Consider the following 23,917-nt stretch of genomic DNA (forward strand, 5'->3'; position numbering starts at 1 on the left):
CTTTTTTTTCGTGAATACGCAGGAGAGCTGCGTATCTTTGTATTAAGAAGAAAAAAGTTTTTATACATCGCGGGCCTATCCAGGCGCGCACACACGGGTTTAGGCATGTTTTAGCTTACATTACACCACCACAATGACAACACAAATGGCACAGAAAGGCCGAAATCAGAAATGTTGATCTAAAACTAAACCCTCAACACGCTGATGAATTCAACAACACAAACAGTACAAGAAACCAAGAAAGGAAATGCACAAAATGCTCACCGAACCTCACTGAAAATGCTATGGAATGCTGCGGAAATCCACAAAACCAGCAAGGGAAAATCCCCTTGACAATGCTACTGAATGTTGTAAAATGCTCTCAGACCCGCAAATGTGTCAAAGCAAGCCAGGAAGGTGCTCGATTTATAGGCCCCTGGGGGCTGCAGTAACAGAACAGCTAATTCTTGCTGTCAAAATGAGAAGCAGTCTCTAAAATTTTCTGAGTTATTTGCCAGTTGCCACAACGAGTTAGGCCAATCTACCAATATTATTTACAAAGTATCTGCAAGATTGTTTTTCATGAGACAATGACAACCAAGCAACAAATTTCTATCTTTGAGATTATTGGGTTGTGTGTGTGTGTCACTGGTGATTTGTACAATATTACTAGTGATGTCAATACTAGTAAAATTTAAATAGCATCTTTTTATCTCTAAGATTATTCAGTAGCAAGTTAATGATAACCAAACAAAAACTTATATCTTTAAGATAATTAGCTAGGGCCACAACAATAAGCCTTTATGAGTGGGGCCCATATACTAGTAATTTGTACATACCAGCATGGCAGCATTCTATCTCTAAGATTGTCTAGTAGTAAAACAATAAAGATCAAGCTGGAACTTTCTATCTATAAGATTGTATGGTAAGGTGACTACAGCTTGTTATATGCAATTTTGTGTGGGGCCTATCTACTTGTAACGTTCACATGCAAAATTTTTATCTCTAAGATTACTAGGCAGTGTGCCAGTGAGGCAATGACAATCAGGCACCAACATTCTATCTCTAAGATTGTTTGGTAGTTGACAGCTGTTAGTTATGTGCTACCAATAGTGGGCCCATCTATATTAGTAGTATTATTCAACACCAGCTTTATATCTCTTAGATTTATTTGTCAGTGATACAATAACAACTAAGCAACATCTTTCTATCTCGAAGATCTTTTAGCAGTGATATATGTGCCACCGAAGAAGTGGGGCCAGTCTACTTGTAACATTTACACACTAATTTTCTCTCTCCAAGATTTGTTTGATTAGTGAGGCAGCAATATTCAAACATCTTTCTGTTTGTGATCTGTGGAAGATATACCTTAGGAAATCTAATGAATAAATGCAATAGTAGTAATGAAAATCAAATAAATATAGTAGATAGATACACATATCTTCGGATTTGAAGCCTGCATGACACTAGCATGGCGAGAACACAAATAAAATCTAAAAAAATCACAAAGTTCTTAACCGAGCAAAAAAATGGAATGACTATTATGTGTGGAACTCATTCTTTTAAGGAAGCCGTCATCTAGTTTATGTTACAATTCAGAATTGAGCACAGATGGAAACACAATTCAGAAATCAAGAAACAACAGTTATTAACTTTAAAAACTAATTACTGTGCAAGTAAGGAATAATGCATTATTCACCTATATGAGGTTCCGTACGGTGAGAGGAAGCAGCAGCAGCAGCATCAATGTTGTGAGACATGATGTGGCAACTACCAACAGGAACAACAGTGGAAGTTGACCCTCGGCGAGCCTCACCACAGGCTTCATTATTCTCAATTTGTTGTGGATCTTGGTTGTTTGACCACCAGCTTACAACAAATAAGATGACGCGGTCAAGAAACCTTGCCATTGGAAAGGTTTATGGAACTTCAGAAGAGCAGGTGGTGGAATTGAAGCTGCAAAAATTAAACAAAAATATCAGGATCACTTAGAGGAACTCCTCAATATATTAGGAAATAGGTATATATCCAACTTCATTCCATGAAAACCTATAGCTGAATCTAAAAGGTTACCTAATATGTGGCAATCTATCCCATACTTGCCAAGCGAAACTTGCGGATCATAAGAAAGTAATACCTACTATGTGGTGATCTATCATAGAATCGCAGGGCGCAACTTGTTGAATATTAGGAAGTTACCTAGTATGTGGTGATCTATCGCAGATGTGCAGTGACGAGTGAAATCTATCGGCTCAAGAAAGATTTTGCTACGGAGAATGTCTTACTTAGAAGCCGGTGCTAGTTCTTGACTATTGTTGAGGTGGGTGCTCCCCTTCCCGACGAAGTCATTATATAGAGGGAAAGTTGCCTTGGATACCACTAGAGAAGTAACGCTCAAGTGTCTGTCATGCAACGCGTGGCAAGATTTTTTTAAAAAAGTAATATTTTGCCTCGTATACTTCTAAGTGAAGAAATATCTATTTCATGCATTGCAATACTTATTAGATTTTTAAAAAAAATAAGTAATATTTTGCCTCGTATACTTCTAAGTGAAGAAATATCTATTTCATGCATTGCAATACTTATTAGTATAAATAAATCTTGTTTAAGTTCAAGTATAGGCATGGTAAATATTTTTAGCATATATAAGAATGTGCCTCATATACTTTTGCTAAAGAATTGTCGATTTCACGCACTGCGCGCGTGGCTCATACTTTTTAGTATGAATGAAATTTCACTAATCTCAAATGACCATGGCATATTCATGCGATGCATGGCAAAATCCTTTAATAAAAGTAGAAAAATTCTTTGCATATTGTTAAGGAATGCTCAATTGATATAGAGCTGTAGAATTGGCATCAAGTTTATCTGTTGTTCTCGTAGAAATGAAGCATTGCATTGTGCACCGCATGTACAGGCTAGAAATGCACTGAGGACCAAAGTTCTTGGTAGACCTGCTGAGGTACAAGGATAATGAATCTAAAGACAACATTCCTGAAGAAGTACAAAAAATACTTAAGCATGTTAGGACTTAGGTGGTTTCCAGATATACAATAGTTGTGATGATATTTAATTTTTATGTTACTCTTTAAGCATATTTGCTATGTATTCAACTATATAATAACTCATCATCCCGATCCCTTTTGGCGTGGTTCTTAATCTATTTCATACTCGTTTTATTTCCAACAAAATTATCATCTTTTAGCTTTTACCGTACCGTTAGCACATGCATTCTACTAGTAGCAATGAAGTGTATGTATTTTGAGGCCTTTCTCATGTTTTCTAAGATAAATAATAATTTTCCTTGTACAACATTAGCCTCATCAGTATCTCTAATTTTCTCATATATCAACGAAGTTGTCCTATTGTGGAGATGATGGTCAGTAAGAAACAAGGTAAATGAGGGGGTAGAATGTTGAGGGCAGAAGAAATTCAGAGTTCAGTTTGAATATGAGAAACTGAACTCAACGGGCCAGCAAGGCCTGCACAAGCCATGGAAGCCACCACCAGAGGATATCTACAAGATCAATATCAATGGTGCTTTCTTCCCAGGTGAAAGAAACATGTGGCTGGGGATTTTTGGTGCGAGACATGAGTGGGGAAGTGTTAGCAGCCAGAACCGGGAACATCACGACATCACCTCTGCAGGTTCACCATTGCAAATGGAAGCATTAGGCATTAGCGGCGCTCAACGGCCTCCAACATGTGGCAGAACTCGACATGTCGCACATCATTTTGGAAACGGATGCTACGGTCTTGGCGGCAGCTCTGAAATCATCAGAATTGGACCGAAGCACCATTGGGTGCATATGCTATCGGAGTTTGCAACTTGTGAAGTCTCGATCTGTAATAGCAGCTGCAACAGGATGATGATTTTGTAGAAAATAGAATAGATTGATCAATCACTTCCAGTTCCTCCTACCTTTGACTTTGTGATGATTTTTGGTCGAAGACATTGAAAAATTTAATTTTAGTAGGGAAAATAAAATGGACTTCCCTTCGCTACCCCCCGAGAGGACTTCACACACACAGGCCCATTCGAAGCACCAGCGGCCCAAGAACGACTTCCTGTCGTCTTCCAAACTACAGAGTGACGCCGTTGGCCACTTCGCCTTCTTGCGCTGCGCGGCGCGCTAGATCGAAGCGAAATCCGCAGTTCGCGTATATCGCCGGCCGGTGTCCTGGTGGCGCCGGGGAGGCCGGTGCGTCGGTGCCGGCGGGCAACATCACCAAGAAGAGAGCGGGAAGCTTTGAGCCACGAGGTGAGCCAGGCAGCATGCCAAATCCTTTCTGAATCGCCGGATTGGCAACCTCCGAGACTCACCTACGCCTTGCATTCAGAAGTCCGCCAGACGCGAGCCCAACGTCGCCGGCACGAGCGACGCGGCGATGGAGCCCCTGAACGCAGATCTCACGCTCGGGATCATCGCGCGCTCCGACGACGCCGCGACAGTCGTCCGCTGCGCCGCGCCATCGGCCATCCTCGATGACCCGAGCTTCCGCCGCCGCCTTGAGCTCCGCGCCGCTGGAGGCCTCCTCTACGTCCCCCCTCCGGCGTCCAGTTCCTCCCTCCGGTGCTCGCCGTGCCCCTGCGCCGGCGAGGGTGATCGCTACAAAACTGTGCGTCCGTTTTCAGGGGCGTTTCTGAAAATATTCGGATCGCGAGATCCGATTTAGGGGGTGATACGTAAATATTCGGATTAGTCGCGATCCAATTTAGAGGGTTTTCTAAAAATATTTGGATCGCGCAGTGGGAAATATGTAAATGTTCCGCCCGCCCCACCGAGATCGCCATGGCTCGCACCTCCCGCCGCCGGCGGCGACCCGATCCCATGCGCGGTGCGCTCCCCTTCCGCTCCTCCACCCCTCTTCGCGCCGCGCGAGTGCTCCTGCCGCCGCTTCCCCGCGCTCCGCCGTCGCCCGCGACCGGCGCCGTGGCCTCCATGTTGAGGCCGCAGGGGGTCCGCGGGACGCTCTACAGGTTCCTCAGCGGCTGCAACGGCGACGTCCGGAGGATGAAGGCGGACCCGGGGTTCCAGCTCCTCGAGTCCCGAGAGGAGGTGAAGAGCTGCTGGGCGTCCGCGCATGACGCGCAGCTCCGCCCGCCGCCCGGGGTGGCTTCTACTTCCTCCGTCGCGCCGCCCCGACCGGGCGCGCCGACGTGAAGCGCGCTCTGCTCAGCTAGGGGCTGCTCTTCACCTTCGGCCAGCTCAGGTATTTCTTCTGCAAGCTCGTCGACTGGTTGGTCAAGGACAACAACGTTATAGGCGCCGATCTGTCTGGGCCTGGAGGATTTCTATGCGCGCCGCCTGTATCTCCGGATCCAGGTGAGATAATATTCATTCTAATTCATTGTCGTTGGTTAACTGGCATGTGATTTGTGATGATAAGCTGGGCAGATTGTTGGTTCCGGAAGAAATTCTTTGCATTATCATGAAATGGTCGGATGCTCATATGTTTTGCAAGTATATTTCTGCAGGAATTCAGGCACACTGTAGTTTGCTCTCTGTTCAAAAGATTAGATTTTTTGCGAGCATTTTCAGTATGACGTGAACAATATGGTTGCCTGGCATTACTCCTGCAGTATGACGTGAACATTTTCAGTATGATGGAAGGGTAAGTTCTCGGATAGATCAGCATATAAGATTTGGCACTTTTGATGAATAGGCAAACCTCTGAGCCTCACCCGCTCCTTGCATTCAGATGCCCGCCAGATTCGAGCCCAACATCGCCGGCGCGAGCGAAGCGACGACGGAGCCCTTGAACGCAGATCTCACGCTCGAGATCATCGCGTGCCGCAGCCGTCGTCCGCTGCGTCGCGCCATCCTCGACCTGGGCTTCCGCCGCCGCATGGAGCTCCGCGGCGCGGCCAGCGGCGGCTTCGGTCCGGCCCTCCCTCCTCCTGTGGCAGTCTCCTACCGGCTGCGCGAACACATCCACGATACCGCCGCCGTCCTGCCATCAAGCCGCTGATGAGCCGCCTCCGCTTACCATCGACGGTGCCGGCGTTCGGTTCAAGCAGGCGACGCCTACCACGCCGGCTGTCATAGGGCGCAGCGTTCACTGGCACTGCGTCATCCCACCTAGGCCGCGGTATGGCAACTCCGACTTGGTCATCGTCGCCCTCCATGCCGAAGCCGAACAGGCCACGCTATCGAGTCCGATACGATCACAAGGTCCATCCTATAAGGGGGGTTTGGATCCCAAGCTAAACTTTAGCTCTTGTCACATCGAATATTTGACACTAATTAGGAGTATTAAACATAAACTAATTATAAAACTAATTTCACAACCTCTAAGCTAAATTGCGAGACGAATCTATCAAATCTAATTAGTTCATGATTTGACAATATGATACTACAGTAAACATTCGCTAACGTTGGATTAATTAGACTTAATAGATTCGTCTCGCGATTTAGCCTAGGGTTCTGCAATTAGTTTGTAATTAGCTCATATTTAGTTCTCCTAATTAGCATCCGAATATTCGATGTGACACGGACTAAGCTCAGGATCCCAAACACCCCCTAAGCTAACCCCTCGACAGAACGCGAGCACGATCTCGCCACGGACAAACCGGCAGCGTCAACAACCAATCGTGTATATATATGCCTGTCCATATCGCTACCACACGCCAGGATCTGAGCAGCCGACGATGGAGATCACCCTCGATCTGCTGCTCGACATTGTCGCGCGCTCGCACGACGCCGCCACGATCGTGCGCTGCGCCGCCGCCTCCAGGCACCTCCGCCGCGGCATCCTCGAACCGTCCTTCCGCCGCCGACCTCCGCGCCGCGGCGAGCAGCAGCCCACCCGACCCCGTCGTGGCAGCCTCGTACGAGATCGTCGATCACCACGACAGAAGCTGCCGCGACAACGACGTCATCGAGACAGCCAGGCGCCTCCGGCTCGACAGCAGCCTCTTGGGGTCGCACTCGTTCATGTCGTCGCGCTTCGAGCTCCTCGTCCTGTGGCGGTGGCTGCCACCCAGGGCCCCCCAAACTGGCATCCCGCCGAGGACGGCGACCTGCGCGTCTGCAACACCTTCACCGGCCACGTCACCTCCCTTCCTCCTCCCAGCGGCCTATCCGTCGGTCGCGACGACGGCTGCTACATCTACCGGTGCGCCTTCCTCGCCATCGACGTCGCCGACGCCAGCTTCGTGCTGCTGGTCATGGACGTGAAGCTGCGGACGCGGACCTTCTGGTCGGAGGACGGCGAGTGGGGCCCCCTCCGCCGGCTCTCCTCGCCGTGGGATATCTTCACGGACGAGGACTGGACCTGGGGTCTGACGTGTAGGTCCCACGCTGCCGTCGTCGGGGACACCGTGCACTGGCTCTGCATCAAGACCGACTTCGGCCGGTTCCCCAGCCTCCGCTCCCCGTTCCATAGCACCCGCCAGAATCGCCTGGTCATCCTCGCCTTAGAGGCCGACGCGGTAGACACGGCCGAGGTGATCGAGCTGCCGCAGGCCTGCCTCGAAAGCTTTGGGCGCAGGATAACCTCCTCCTCGCCGGATTGATGACCGAGCTGTTGTGTTGCAAGTGAAAAAGAATCAGTCACGTGATTCTTAGTACCTCCAAGCCATTATCAGTCGGATTGATGACAACAAAGATTGCAGTACCAAGTACCATACATGCATATTTTATTTATGAACTATAGTTGGCTTTATGTCTTTCTTTCCAAACATTAAAAACAATGAATTCCAGAAAATGCATACAATCTCATCGAGCAGAGAATAACACTAGAATGATCCAACGAAGAATTCTAATGAAATCAAGCTAGCACATGCATGGGCTCTACAATCAAACAATTGTGCTCAGATCGTGTGTCTGCATCACGGAACATAAGTAGTAACAGGTGTCCGCATCATGGATCTTATTAAAACTTTCTTAGCTTCATCAAGACCAGAAAAAACTCTGGCAACTCATCCTAGCTGACAGAATTACCTCAGTTGTAAGTACATACTGCCCTTCCCATCCCCAGCAGATTCATCTTGAACATCCATGCCAACCAGATTTTGATTTCTCCCCATTTTTTTACTAGACATTGCACTGCCACCAGCGTCCACACCATCCTTCTCTTTACAGAACCCATACTAGAGTCACAAATCCTCATCCCTACACACAAAAAATCCAAATCTTTGTAAGTAGACAAATTAAGTACCCAGCGGAAAAACTAAACTTGAAAGATGAAATCCAACAACACTTTATGCAAGCGTTTTAAAAAATAGGAACATTTCTTGTAGGCATGCGAGAAGTAGAGGCAGAACACAGAGGAAGAACCAGTAGGCATGTGAGAAGAAGAGGGACCCCCATGACGACCAGGCCAACTTCCTGTATTACAATGAAAAGAGAAGGGCAAGTTTGGAATGCAAATAGATCGAAATACAAGGCATGCATTCGATTTCAAAAATTGGAACATTTCTAGGATTCATGGGAGAAGCAAAAAGGAGGAGACCTTTACAAAATAGAGTACAATGAGACCTTTACAAATAGAGTACACTGGGGCACCACAATCAAATATGCAAGAGACACACGCAGGCATGCATTCCGTTCAAAAAATTGGAACTCTAGAATCATACAAGAAGCAAAAGATGGGGGACTTTTAGAATGCAGTGATGAGAACTCACCTCACCAAAACACTCCAGTAGCGGAGCCTTTTTTTGGCAGATGTATCGTTTGACTGCTCCTTCAGCCGGGGCCTCGCATGCCTGTTCCATCCATCCGTCTCGATCCATCCTTGAGTTCCCCTGACCTTGCAGTCCCGCTGCTACTGCTCTTACACATGCAGCGCAGCGCAAGCACACGCGCTGTCATGCCGTACACGGGCGAGTTTAGACTCTGCATCTTCACCGGGAAGAGTTCATGCTTAGAACCATCACCGCCGGCTACACAGGCCCAAGGAAGAAAAAAAGTGCATCATTAGCTATCAAGAACAAATAAGAGAACTTTTTCCTTGAACGTCAAAGACAGTAGCAAGCGCACAAATCACTCAGTAGATCTCAAATCTAGATCTAGGATACGAACCTGTGAACCCGGCGAACCTTGTGGCCTCAGACCCTCCCCACGGAGCGGCGACTTCCCCGATACATGCGGCTTGTTGAACTCCATCGCACAAAACTCAGTGTGGTCGGCGGCGGCGTTGAGCGCCGGCGGGCGGCAGGGAGAACAGGAGAGGAGAGTCGAATGGATTACAAGGAGCATTTACATCAAACGGGGAGCACCGCTGGAGCGCCAGCTCCACAACCAGGCAACTTTTCCAGGCCAAACAACCGAAACGAGGCACGCGATGGGTTGACTACATGGGACCCACCTCTATAAACAAATGTAAGGTTTTGTTTAGTTTCCAATTTGGGAGTGGCAAAATTGGCATTTTGCCATAAATGCGCAACTGTAGCGTTTCGTTTGTATTTGTGAATTATTGTCCAAATATTGACTAATTAGGCTCAAAAAATTCGTCTCGCAAAGTACAACAAAACTGTGCAATTAATTTTTGATTTCGTCTACATTTAGTACTACATGCATGTACCACAAGTTTGATGTGATGGGGAAGACACTATGCAAAAAGAAGATTCTCCATCACATCAAACTTACGGTACATGCATGGAGTACTAAATGTAGACAAAATTAAAAACTAATTGCACAGTTTTGTTGTACTTTGCGAGACGAATCTTTTGAGCCTAATTAGTCAATGTTTGGACAATAATTTACAAATACAAACGAAATGTTACAGTTGCGCATTTATAGAAAAATACCAATTTTACCACTCCGAACTAAACAAGGCCTAAACATAGACTAAGTCGTGGGACCTTTCGCGTACCTTTTCACCGCATCCCAAGGCTCGCAGGTGGGACCATTTCGCCCGGGCGCTGTTGGAAGCTCCGCGGCCGCTTGTACATCTGCTGGTCTTTTCAGTCTGGTCGTCGTCTCGTCGCGTGCGCTACTACTACTAGGACCCCGCATTAGGAGGGCGTGCGCGCAGGTCTATTTGCGACATACATGGTGCCACGTGGCGTCGGCGTCGGGAAACCTAAGCGGCTTCCGAAAGCCCGGAAGTTATCTCGTGGCCGTGCACCAACAGGCTCATCAAAGCCCAGCTTTCCACGGGCCTTGGCGCCAGCCCAGCATGAGGTGCAGTTTGCAGATAGAGCATGCACAAAAAAGTAACAGACGTCTCATGCCTCGAAACAAAGAGGCGAGATCTCTCTTGCAAGTATGCACAGCATGTGTCAAGGTGGCTGCTACGTTCCATCTGCTTTCAAAGGATATGGTGACCGTATTGTATGACATACATTCGCGTAGCAAATTTGCTCGGGATTCTCATACAAACTATTGTAACAGCAATCAGTTCCAGCCCTTAGATACATTTCAGTACCCTCACTGGCTCACTGCAACTGCATTCAGACCAAGGCACTGTTTGATACCCGGGTTAAACTTTAACCTTGTCACATCGAATATTTATATATTAATTAAGAGTATTAAATATAATCTAATTACAAAACTAATTACACAGATGGAGGCAAATTCACGAGACAAATCTATTAAGGTCCCGTTTGGATCCTTTCATTTGAAGGAATTGGAATCTACTTAATGGAGTAGGCTAATTTATCTTGGAACGTGGCATTCCACAACTTTCCAAAGTTTAGATATAAGCTTATCTTAAATTCATGGGGTGGGAGATGGAAATTGATTCTATAGATTATGATTATTAGAATGGAATTCAATTCTTATAGCACGCTCTTGAACTCGCTTCCCTATATAGAAGTGCAGCATATAAGTATCTCTTCCATATCGCCAATAATAATATACAAATATATTCCACATACAATTATATTAACTTAATTAATTTGTGTCTAAATTATGATTATTAGAATGGAATTCAATTCCAATGATCCAAACGGGACCTAAGCCTAATTAGTTCATTATTTGACAATATGGTACTACAGTAACCATTTGCTAATGATGGATTAATTAGACTTAATAAATTCATCTCGCGAATTAGCCTAAGGCTTCTACAATTAGTTTTATAATTAGTTCATGTTTAGTCCTTCTAATTAGCATCCAAACATTCGATGTAACAAGAGCTAAACTTTGGCCCAAAGATCCAAACACGCCCTAAAGCAAAACACTAGCGGTGCAGAAGAGTTAGGGCCTGTTTGGTTTGAGTTGCTTATTATAAGCAACTTAAAGTTGCTTATTTGGAGTTGCTTATTTTTAGTCTAACTGTTTGGATACCCTTGCTTGTAAGCATTGAATGAGATGGACATTGTCATATTTACCCCTTGTGTTGCTACCCCTCCTCTTTGCCTCCCCACACTTCTTCTTCCTGCACAGTGTGTACCAGAATCCGAATCCACAAAACACAATGGCCCCCGCTTCCTCCATGCATGGCCTAGATCCAGGCCTCCACCCCAGAATCGGGCGGCGCGGAGGCCGACGGCGGCGGGTGGCCCGGAGGAAGGGGAGCTGGTGAGTGGTGATGGGGGAGGGGGAGAGAGAGAGGTATGATGCATTGAATGAAGGCAGGAGGTGTAAAGTGTCCCTTTTAGTCCCCATAAGCAACCATAAGCAACCCAAGAGTTGCTTATTTGCGTATAATAAACATCCCCATAAGCAAGAGTGATTGGTTTCATAAGCAACTTATTTGTTTATTTTAAGTTGCTTATGCATAAGCAAGTGAAATCAAACATGCCCTTAGTCTTACCACCATTCATTAAAAATGCAGGCGCGTGAATTTATCAGCATTTACTCCCAACCACCTGGACTTTTCAGCCAATACAAAGAAGTATATCAGCTTTAACACCTCCTCCATTTGAGAATATATATTTGACCCTCCGGTCATCAGCAGATTACGTTAGGGCAGGTTAATCCTGTGCCAACGTTAACTTTTGATGACCAGAGTAATGGACAATACAATGTCTCCAATAATCAACTTTGAGCATCCGTTCTTGTAATAGCAGTTAGCACTGACATGTCAGTAATACCAAAAAAAAAAGGTTACAGCAATTTATCAACGGACTATTCACAAATTTGAATTAAAATGTTATATCAATGAATGTAAAACTGTAGAAGTCATACCCTCCTGCTATTTGAGAACTGAGCTACTCTGATGCATGTAGGGCGACAATAAGAAACTCTAGTTCCACTTCCAGATGCACTATCACCAACTTCCTGACCATGTCCACTACTGAACTGCCTTTGTAGCCAAGAGTGATTGTGGACATCAAGATGCTCTAACACAAAGACTCATCTGGCCCAATCACAAAGACGCGAGAATAAAGCATTCTCATCAGCAGAAAAAGATCATTCACTACAAATGACCAATATTCTGAACTGGAAATGGATATAACAGAAATTTTCTGGTGCGTGCAGTCATGGAACAAAAACAATAGTGGACTGCTCAACCCTTAAGCATTTGTTAATGAGGCTTGGTTCACGTATATTTTGAACACTAGAATTGTTGACAAAAGGTTTCGGTAGACCTAGGATTACTTACAACATTGAAGGATATTCAGTCAACAAACACCTGAGAACTAGAACTTTGGTATTTCCTATTGACTTCCATGTCAGTAGTCATTACTAGCAAAGCAAAGTTTAACAGAAAAAGGTTAAAAGAAAAGGTAGAAAGGAGCGAGTATCAACAATGTATGTCACAGACACTCCTTCCATTCATTAATCTACTTATATCAGCCAGCCTTTTTAGTGAGGGCATATGCGTCCATAGTTCCTTGTTATAATCTTAAGTTACATCAGCCAGCCTTTTATAGCTTTTATGCCAACTCGCCAGAGGTGCTTATAGGATGATATAATCTACCCATTTCGCAGCACGGATGATTAGTTGATTATCCCTGTATTACCAAAAAAATGAATGATTAGAAAGTTACTATAAAGATATAGGAATCAAGGAGCAACTTATGACAAAAGGAGGAAGCATGACAGCACAGAATGTATAAATTTCCATACAACCAGGTCACACATAAAGGAATAGCACGATATGTAATTGATATAAAACATTGCTGAACGTTAATGGAGTATTTGCATATGTGTATAGGGCAAAACCAAGCAACCTACTAACTCTATTCAAGGGCCATCATAAATCGCTAGTGCTGATCCCTTAATAACTCAATATCAGGGCGAACCAATACTGACTACTGAGTACCACTAGTCAGAAAATCCTCTGTATTTTTCCCATTTTGTGCAGATTGGAGAAGAAAAGAAGAGGATTGGTCCAAGGAAATTTTTTGAATCTAGTAGATATTGAAGCATTTGTGAAAAGTTGCTACATGCTACATGGAAAAGTTGCTACATTTGTGGAAATTCCGAAAAACTAAACTGCTGAATTAGCTGAAATTGAGCGGATGATCCAGAGGGCAAAGCAACAAGAGTGCCACTAGTTGCCTTTGAGCTTTTAAGCACAATGTATAACAACCTTTTACAGGCTAAGACATGCGCGGACAAAATTCAAGGCTGAAATTGTGTACTTTATTTTTCATTACCTGGTCATGAACTCCTAATTGAAAATCATAGCTGCTCAACCTATGTCTCGTGCAGCTTTTTCTCTACACACGTATTGCAGCTGCAACAAAGAGTTTCACATATAGACTGTGACATTAGTGCCCATTTGGTTCTCAAATATTTTACTCCATAACAACAATCTTACCTTTCTTGGAATCCACAAGCAACATTGGGTGTTGCTGTAACAGGAATAGATTCCCTCTTCTCCTCTTCCCCAGGGTTGACTGCCTGCTTGGGACTGCCATCCCCATCCCCTTCCTGCTGCTCCTCGGGCTCATCTTCTGCACCAGTTGCAGAGGTAGCAGCAGCTGCAGGCCCACTCATTGCACGGCTACCACTGTCCACCCTGTTGTCTGCAATGGAGGTGTCATCCTCCACAATGGAGGTCCCGTTGCCATCAGCTTGTCCAGGGAACATGGGTGAGCCAGCAGGTGAACCGAGATGGTGGCCCCTGCTTGCGAGGTCGAGGAGCTGCAACCCCATGAACCGGCGGCCCTCCAGCTCGATGGCTCGCTGCAGCTCGGCCGCATGCTGCTGCTCTTCGAGCTTCCTCCTCAGAAACGCCTCATGCTTAACGATGTTGCCGTACATCATCCTTGGCCCTAATAGATGCAGAATCAAACTGTCAAACACCTGCGATCTGCAACCCTGATGCAGCCAGAAAAAGGGTGCATGCAGAGAAGGGTTACTACACACCAATCTGCGGCTGAGTCAGGTCGAAGGGATCCCTGGAATTGAGCAATCCAGTGGGCGACGTGCAGCCGGCAAAGTCGCCATGGTGCGGGTGCTGCAGCTTCCTGCAATCGAACAAAATGAAAACAAAGCATGAAATTGAAACGTTCTCTTTAGGAACAGAAACTGTCAAAACAAGCAATGTGCAACTCAATGTAGGAGGCGCGGCGTGAGAAGGCAACGGACCTGAACCTGTCGGGGACCTTGCCCTTCTCCTTGTAGGGCTTGACGAGCACGCGCGCGTCACACACGAAATGCGGGTTCCCCTTGCTCAAGATGACCTTCACCGTCTCCGGGTAGACGAAGGTGACGAAGCCGAACATGCGCTTCTGCTGGTACGGGATGCGCACGTCCTGCACTGGTCCGTACATGCTGCCCGGTGGCAACCAACCAAAGGTGCATCACGATCAATCAATCGATTTCGTCCATCATTGGATTGGACTACCAGGAGACAGTGAGAGCAAGTACCTGAAGTAGTTGGAGACGTCCTCCTCGCTGAAGGTGGAGTCGGCCGGGAAGGTAAGGTAGATCTGCCGTGCGGCGGGGCTGGAGATGAGGTCGCCGCGGTCCATCCGAGGCGAGCGCACCGGGAACCTGTGCATGTCCTCGCCGCCGCCAAACAGCACCCTGACACAGCAAGCAAAATAAGCAAGGCGCGTCAAGAGGGAAACCAAAGGAATGCAACATTGGGTGGTAAAAAATGGCACCTTTGGGGCTCGTTCTGCTGCTGGAGCAGGGAGTCGAGGCTGACGCCTTTGGGCGGCGACGGCGACGGCGAGAAGGGGAACGCGGACGCCATGAGCCGCTGCGGCCGCGCGGCGGCGGCCAAGGCCTTGGCGCGCATTACGACCATCTCCCGCTCCGCGGCCGCCGCGTCGTCCTCAGGCAGGCCGTGGAGGAAACGGCAGGAGGAGCCGTTCCTGCAGAACCCGCGCGCGAAGTACATGCAGGGCCTCCACGCGCCGGCCTCGTCGTCGCTGAGCAAGAAGCTGTACTCCTCCTCGGGGTAGAACGCGTCGGCGCCGCCGTCGTACGCCGCCTGGTCGGCTACTCCTCCCCAGGGCGGGCCGGGGCCGAGCACGGGGGACGGCGGGGACGCGGGCTTGGCGGCGAGCTCGGCGTGCGCGCTGGCGACGACGGCGCGGAGCAGGTCCTCGGGGCCGAAGGCGAGGCGGATCAGGTCCTTGACGCTGTTGTCCTGGATGAGGAGCAGGCCCATGATCTTGGATGCGTTGTCGGGGTCCAGCGCGCGCACCCGGTCGAACACCACCTTGGTGGCCTCCCAGGCGTCCATGGCCGGGGCGCGCCCGTTCTCAGGTGGCGCGGTGGTGGCTGGTGGTTCGCTTCTTGAAGGGGAGGAGAGGGGGAAGGGAAGGTGAAAAGCGGCGGATGACAGGGAGGGGAGTGGGGGCACGGTTGTAAAAAAGCCTTGCACTGCGGGCACGGTGAATTAAATAGGGTGCCTGCTGTTGCTGGGTTGGAGACGCTGCAGACTCAAAAGCCGGGCCGTTCGGTTCAGTTTCCCTCCATCAATGTTTTGGGAAATTTTTTGGTGGGGATTTGAATTCGGCGGTTGTTTTGCTTTGCTTGCCGTGGCAACGAGTACTTTGATTTGGAACTTGGATCGAGTGGTCTCCGGGCGTTCAAATTTTCGTACAAGTAATGTGCATACCTAATTTGATTTTAATCGCTTTTTTTTTTGCCAGAGTCATAGACACGTACTTCCTCCGTCCCATAACAATACAATTCTAGGTATGTATCTAAATAAGTGCTTATCCAGTGTAGGTATGCGTAGTAATATTGCTCGATCCGTGATAAAATCACACCCCACAAGGGATTTCAAATTTGAACTCATGGCAACTTGCGTCTAGCAATATAGAGCCATTTCATAATGCAAAACCTATAAATTACTATCCCATTTAGCTACACCTACAGACATTGGAGATGACTTCATTAGAAACGGATACAGAGTGAATATAATAATATAACAAATTATCACCTCTAGGTGCATGAGGGTACGTTTATCTGAGTTGTAGTTTTTGGAGCTTTTTGAAAAAGCTGCCGCTAGCTTTTGGTTCTGAAAAGCTAACGATAACTTTTAGAAAATATTTTAAGCTTTGTGGGCTTATAGAACTACGAACAACTTAAGAAACTTAATTTTTAGCTTTTTATCTTTTTATGTAAACTCAACGAGTATTTGAATTTTTGAAAGCTGCACAAGATATTCATTGTGCCTAGAAGCTAGAACAAACAGACACGTCGTAGTGCTGGAATGTCCCGAGCGGAGCATTAGGATTTATAGATGGCCATAAATCAAGTGTTGGACGTCTCACGATCTAGATACATACCTTCTTACCGGTGTAGTATGCTATGGCCTTTTTGTTTTCTATTGATAATCGTATGCTGTGGCGTTGAATTCCCTTTCTCCCCGGCAAGGCCATCACAATCTTGAATTGCACTGTGTTTACATTGCAATCCTATTCTCGTATACATGATCGGCCCCCTCTGCGTCACTTGCTTGTGTGGTGTGTACATTTTACATCGTGCATGGAGGGCGAAAATAAAAATAAAATAAAATTACATGATGCATGCTTGATCTCTCGCGTCCGTGAGCCCGTACGCGTGTGCGGTGTGCCTGCTCTGCTAGGGACGGCCCCCCGATCACATGGCAGCGCCCACTGCGTGGGTCCCGCCTGTGCAACTGTGCAAGCATGCACACACCTCTGCAACTGGATTGTACTGAGCCGGCTAGCAGCTCTAGCACCACTGCCAGGCCATCGTCCGAATCGAAACATACTATGGTCACTGACATGCCGGCCTTCGCGGAGGTGTGGCCCATAAGTAGCGAGAGCGGGAGGGCCCTCTGTCTTGCTGGCGCTCCGTCCAAAATGGGATAGGGCCACCGTAGTCTTCTCGATTACAGATGGGCCCCGCGGTCCGGATCCGTGTTGTGAACTGCTGACGACCACACGATGACATGCCATCGGTTTCCGCCAAAGACTGGGGGTCGGGGCAAAAAAAAAAAAACTCGTGAGCTTCCGAAGAACGTGACCCTGTATATTATTCTTCTCGCAAATAAAAAAGGAAAAATATTTTCATCAAAAATAAAAAAAAGAATTATTCGTATTGCACTAGTATATGACTCTATTCTTTTGGGCCCTCTGCCTGCAGCTGGTGATATATGCAGCCCTGAATGATAGCGTCCTGCTCGCTGCTAAGGGCCCGTTTGGATTAGATCATGTTTGATTGAGATGGATTTTAAGAATCCAAAATCTAAAATTCAGGAAGCCTCTAAACGGGGCAGATTTTAGCCTGGATTCTAGAAGTCAGATTTCGGATTCGAAGAATCCCATAATCTGCTGAAACGTTGCTTCTGATAGATTTTGTGCATGTATTTTACAATTTTGCCCCTTATCCTTTCAGAAAATGATCCAATCCCCACTCTTCCCCTTCCTTCCCACACAGCCAATCTGCTTTTAATCCGCTTCTATCGCAAGATAGGTACGAATCGGTGAGGTCCAATCTTAAGACCACAGCTGCAACTCGGTTTCCCTCACGCTACCACTACTCTCTCTCCAATCTTGATCTCTCTCTGCTCCCAATCAGCAAGCACACCCAGCGCGCACGGACGGCTCCGGTGCGTGCGGATTGGGATCCCGCGGAGATGTGGCCGCCATCGATGGAGCTTCATGGCCGATGGTAGTGGAGCTAGCGGGAGGAAGCTCGAATTGACGACAAGGCCCCTCCAGCTGTGGCCACGCTGTTCTGGCTGGCCTCCTCCGATGGTGGGAGCGCAGCGGTGGTCGGCGCTGGGCCCAAGAGAAGGAGAGGAGAGAGTTGTGGGAGGGCAAAAGGGTTTTGTTGTATATCAGATAACTTTTAATCCGCTTTAGCTACTAGGAGTGCTATGCCAGTTTTATGGGCATTTAATCCCATGTCACATCAGCAAAAACTGCTGATTTGATAGGCTATTTACAAGGAGGGAGAAGAGGGGAGTTTCATCTCATGAAACCCACTTGACACACACAGCACACACAGTTACCAAGTCCCATGAAACCTAATAAAATTTGCACTGAGCATGTTATAGTTTCATGACACATTTGGTCATAGGACAACGCAAAAATTAAATGAGGCTATCTATGAAACCGTGCAATGAAACTATGCACTGAGGATGACAATTTCATTTCATTAAAAAGCTGACATAGCACTCTTAGTAACTTATGCGATGAACCTTAATCGTTAGCTCGAGGTGGGCTAAAAATTAGCTGCACTTTTAGCCATCAGTTGTCATTCCAACTTTCTTGGAGAGTCAAATCATTTTATGTTTGATCAAAATTATAGAGAGGATTATAAAGGTCTATGGCACCGAATAGATATACTATGAAAATATATTTAATGAAAAATATATTAGTATTTACTTGGTATCATGAATGTTAGTACTTCATTGTATAAATTTGATCAAACCTGGTCAAATTGAGATGCTTTGACTCTCCAAGAAAATTAGAATGACTTGTAATTTGAAACGGGTCTTCAAATAGGGCCTAACAACGACAGCGATAGTAATGCCATTCCCCGTGCACCTCACGCCGCCATCTATCGGCACCGCCGCGGTGGCAGCCGCCGTCGGGGCTGTGCTCACCACCATCGCGCTCCGCCGCTACTAGGGATGGCAATCAGGCAGGTCTGAACCTGAGACCCATGGGTTTCAGACCCGACAGGAGCGGTGGCGGATCCGGAATTCCCTCCACGGGTCTCGGGTTGGAGGACCCGACACACGGAGGCGGATTTATACTTCCCCCGTGGATTACCCACGGACCGAAGTATGCATTTCGCTCAAAAACTAGCTCTGCCCAACAACAACCTATATATATAATCTCCGTTCACAGAGTCCGTCCCCCACTCTCCCGTCTCCCGGCCAGTGCGCCGCACGCCCGCACCCCGGCCCCAAATCCCCATCGCGCCCTCGCCCGCGGCCCCGCCGGCCGCCTGCGCCGCCGCCGGCCGCCCGCGGCGCCGGCGGCCATCCACTTCCCGCCCTCGGCCATCCGCCTCGGTGACCATGTCCGCTCTCAGCAGCTGCAGCAGCGCCGCCGGAGCCGCCACCACGCTTGTGGCGTATGGCAGGTCGCCGCAGGACCAGGAGCTCCTGGCCTTCGCGGCCGGTTCCGTCGCCCTGGGGGAGGGCGAGTCGGCCGGGGAGTTCGCCGTCGCGCTGTCCTATGAGGGCGCGGGGTTCGACGCGGGCGCGTACATGGGGGCGCTCCGGGCGCGGCTGTTCGGGAGGTGGATGCTCTGGTCACCGAGGATTGGCTCCACGCAGGACCTCATCGCACAGTGAGTGCAAATTTTTGATTCGCTGACTGGGGATTGGGCTTTCCCCTGTTCTTATTGTACTTTGCCTCGGCGTCTGCTCGTGTTTGCAGGAACTTCGCAAAGCTGCCGGTGGGCGTTGTCTGCGTTGCTGACGTGCAGTTAAAAGGGAGAGGTGTGTGTGATAGTGAAATTACTGGTTGTTATTCCCGTTGTTGTTCTATTCGTGATGAATCTGTAGCTTTGGTTAGCAAGCTCTTGAGTTTTAGGCTGATTGACGCTTTTTTATTCTGCATCTGATATGATTGGTTAGATTGACGAGTCGACACTAACTGTTATCTGCTGCGTATTCTCTCTGATTACTTATTAGGGGAAAAACAGTCTGAGTGAACAAATATAGAACCTGTTTGTAGCTTGACACCTCTTTTATCAAAAGATTGAATCTGATTGTAGATTGATTCCTCTTGCAATTATCAAAATTTGTTAGGCTATATGTATCCAAGACTAAAGCTGCGCATCATAGCATTTCGATGTTTTCTATCTTTCTAGTTACATAATTATGTTATGCACCTTGCAGCATAGTGAGATAAATAATTTAATCTTCCTTCACAAATTGTGCAGGACGTTCGAAAAATGTGTGGGAATCACCACCAGGTTGTCTCATGTTCTCATTCACATCACGGATGCAGGATGCACGGAAGTTGCCCCTTATGCAATATGTTGTCTGTCTTTCTATGACCGAAGCCATCAAGGAACTATGCCGTGCTAAGGTTAATTTATAATTCAGTGCAGTCATGTTTGCTGCTCATTGATTTGCTTCATTTTATTTAGGCTAACTACTTCTATTGGCACCTGACGCTGTGGTTGTGATAAAACTCAGGGACTGCCAGAACTTGATGTAAGGATAAAGTGGCCTAATGATCTCTATCTGAAAGGATTAAAAGTTGGCGGCATTCTATGTACCTCGTCTTATGAACCAAAAGTCTACAATATCTGTACTGGTAAACATGCATTTCCAATCTTGCTGGTTCTAATAATTTAAGATATATTTTTACAAGCATGGAATTCCTTTTATTTTAATCAGGTATTGGTTTAAATGTTGACAATGAGAAGCCTACCACATGCTTGAATGCTGCACTTCAAGAAGCAAATGTTATATCACCCAGATTGAAACGAGAAGACATACTGGCATACTTCTTCAATAAATTCGAAAATCTTTTTGAGATCTTCTCGAATCAAGGTAATTGTGGTCGATGTATATGCATAGATGGTTCTTTTTCTAATAACAACGGATTTGATGATAAACTGATTTTGCCATAGAGATTGATTATTTTCCTATGATTCATTTAGGTGCTGGCAAAACATTTTTCAAACTTAACTGCAATTTCATTTTTTGTCTTGGTAAAGTTGTGTGCTTAACACTCAAATTCCACTGCAGGATTTCAGGCTCTTGAGGAGCAATACTATAACTCATGGCTCCATAGGTATGGGCTGTAATCTCAATACCTGTTCATTGGACCTTATTACAGAATAGTAGGGGCAAGAACACCAAAAAACTTAAAAACCTATAAGATTTTGCCCTGAACTAGGTGTAATATCACTTGAATTTTAAGCGTGCTTTTAAGTGCTGATTGTAAACATCTAAGACAGTGCTTGCAAGTTAATATTATGTATCTTTGGTATTTGCCATTTCATCTGAATGAGATTTGAACTTTTTATTGTTATGTAGTGGCCAGAGAGTTGTCGTCCAAGATGCACATGAAGGCCAGTCTGTAGACAGTGTCGTCACTATCCAGGTTAGCACAAACAGAAGCATGATAACTTAATATCAATTTCCCCTTCTCTAACAGTACTGATACTTTTCAGGGTTTAACACCAACTGGGTACTTGTATGCTATTGGTGAGGATGGCAAAAGCTATGAGTTGCACCCAGATGGCAACAGGTACTGTCCATCAGTCCCTTTTTGCTCATTACATATCATGATATCAATACGATATTTGTCCTGTATATCACTATTCAGTGTCTCTACCGTGTTCTGTATGCATCTCATCCCATATATGTCCCAACATGTAATATCACATAGTCTATCAGATTATCACACACATTCTTTTTTTGTCAATCATTTGATACAGTACTTTGCGTTTGCAGTTTTGATTTCTTTACTGGATTGGTGAGGAGAAAGATCGAAGCTTAGGACACCAATACAATACATAGATAGGTTCAACAAATTTGTACAAATGATAGATGTTTAAGAATGGAATGAGATCATGTAAGCATCAGCGCTGCCACCTGCATCCCTTTGTGTGCTTCAAACTTTTAGTATATAAGATATAACTATATATTGATTATTTTCTATTTTAAAACATTGTGACAAACTTTTAGTTTCATAGTTATACAAACCAAATGCTTAATTAAATTTAAAATATCAGCTGCTAATATATACTTACGGATATCAAATTTAGTTTCATCTCAACCATATCTAAATAAGCACTAATTATCTGACAGATTTGCAAAAATGGTGCAGAGGCATAAGCTAATATATATACACGCATACTCGTGCTCTATTATATAATAAGACAATTTAGTACAATATTTGGTTAGTTGTTTTTAGGAAAAAGTTCATTTTACTCCCCTCATCTATCTACTTTGTCTGCTTAACCCCTTGAACAAAATTTAGGATCACTTTCCTCGAACTATTTCATTTGGTCTAATTTACCTCCTAATTAGATTTCTCTTTTTTATTTCTTCATGTATGAGTTGAATTTTGAGTTCAAATTTTGTGAGGAGATGGAAAACATGATGCCTTATGTTAAAAAATTATAATAAGAATTTTCACAATTATTTTCATAGTTTAAGAATATTTAATACAAAATTGATCTTAGATGTACAAAATTGTATAAAAGTAATCATAAAAAATTGCTAATGTATTTTTCTAATGTAGAGCATCATGTTATAAGTCAATTGGCAAAAATCTGAAATTAAAACTAAACTTGTACGCGAAGAAATAAAAAAAGAGAAATCTAATTAGGGGTATATTGGACCAAATGAAATAGTTCGAGGGAGTAAAGTGAGGCTAAATTTTGCTTAGAGGGTTAAGTGGATAAAGTAAATGGATGATGGGAGTAAAATGGACTTTTTGCTATTTTTATTTGGCCCATTCCTCTAATATCTTCACGCAATTGTTATACTATCCTGAATGAATTAATATCTCTGTTTACACTTTGCTTTTGAAAAAAAATCTATTATCACATTAACTTCAATTTTTAGTATTGCACATAGCATAATGTCCGCATGCGGGCTATAAGTGCCAACGAATCAGAATACTCGATCAATAGTCTTAGGCTCATAGCCCATGTCACCAGCGAAGGACGGAGCAGATAACCAGTTATGAGTACTGAATATCAGCAAGATCTGAGCACTTTTTATTAGCTACATTTGTTTACTGGTCTACGTATATTGTTTACTCATAAGCCAATCAGCGGGGCCCTTCCTAGCGGCGGGGTCTTGGCGGCCGTGCGGTGCACCGTGTGGTGCGGGCCGTCAAACTCGACACCGAATGGCTCAATCATGCCATCTAGAAGCTCATCAATCCAGTCCATGAGGGCCTGGTGTTCCTGGACCATAGCCTCGGGTCCCTGTGGAGCTACCACACCCTGGTGGGCAGTTTTGGAGACAAGAAGACAGTGAGCCATTCAGCACAGGAATCAAACATACTCCCTCCGTATAGGAAAAGGAAGTCGTTTTGGACAGCGACACGGTCTCCAAAGCATTACTTTGACTCCTTATTTTTATAAAAATATTTATCCAAAAGTGATATATGTATATTTTTATGAAAGTGTTTTTCAAGACAAATCTATTTATATGGCTTTCACATTTCCAAACTCAACAACTTAAAAGTTATTCATAATTTATATTCCCAATATTTGACCCAAACCTTGTCCAAAACGACTTCCTTTTCCTATACCGAGGGAGTACTCCAACTGAACTGGACAGTGGCATCGCAACGCAATTAAGTATACTAGTCCATCAACTGTGCTTCTGCACGAGCTAATGTTTTTAAAAACTATTGTATTTGAAAATTACTTAGAAACTGAACTCCTAACTGATAATTAAAATTATTTACCTACTACTCTCTTATTTTTTCAATACTTTAACATAATACTCATATAGATGTGTACTTATCTTTGTCCAGTTATGATTGATTTTTAATTAGTAATTACTCCATACACTTTTTCATCCACATTCACACTTTTTTCATTTTGTATCGTACCTCCACACATTGTGTTTAGCATAAAAATCATTATTTTACATCACTTCCTCACATACATGTATAAATGGTTTACATGATGATGCCCATCATGCGTATATACCTTAATTTATT

General features: G+C 45.4%; 2 protein-coding genes across 2 annotated transcripts; one reads left to right on the forward strand and one right to left on the reverse strand.

The window, feature by feature from the left end:
- Positions 1 to 12,370: 12,370 nt before the first annotated feature.
- LOC117835173 (zinc finger CCCH domain-containing protein 53) lies at positions 12,371 to 15,650 on the reverse strand. The gene is made up of 7 exons (XM_034714553.2): positions 14,933 to 15,650; positions 14,694 to 14,852; positions 14,412 to 14,597; positions 14,190 to 14,290; positions 13,639 to 14,095; positions 13,475 to 13,554; positions 12,371 to 12,826 (listed from the first exon to the last, which is right to left on the reverse strand). The coding sequence occupies exons 1-6, from the start codon at positions 15,517 to 15,519 to the stop codon at positions 13,515 to 13,517; spliced, it is 1,530 nt and encodes a 509-aa protein (XP_034570444.1). The 5' UTR covers positions 15,520 to 15,650; the 3' UTR covers positions 12,371 to 12,826; positions 13,475 to 13,514.
- A 3,494-nt stretch (positions 15,651 to 19,144) lies between these two features.
- On the forward strand, positions 19,145 to 21,899 carry LOC117836506 (biotin--protein ligase 2). The gene is made up of 9 exons (XM_034715946.2): positions 19,145 to 19,559; positions 19,649 to 19,710; positions 20,157 to 20,305; positions 20,416 to 20,536; positions 20,620 to 20,775; positions 20,974 to 21,019; positions 21,265 to 21,331; positions 21,402 to 21,478; positions 21,685 to 21,899. Exons 1-9 carry the CDS (start codon positions 19,285 to 19,287, stop codon positions 21,728 to 21,730), a joined length of 999 nt encoding a protein of 332 aa, XP_034571837.1. The 5' UTR covers positions 19,145 to 19,284; the 3' UTR covers positions 21,731 to 21,899.
- Positions 21,900 to 23,917: the final 2,018 nt, after the last annotated feature.

Source organism: Setaria viridis, chromosome 9, assembly GCF_005286985.2.
Source record: "Setaria viridis chromosome 9, Setaria_viridis_v4.0, whole genome shotgun sequence".
Classification (NCBI taxonomy): domain Eukaryota; kingdom Viridiplantae; phylum Streptophyta; class Magnoliopsida; order Poales; family Poaceae; genus Setaria; species Setaria viridis.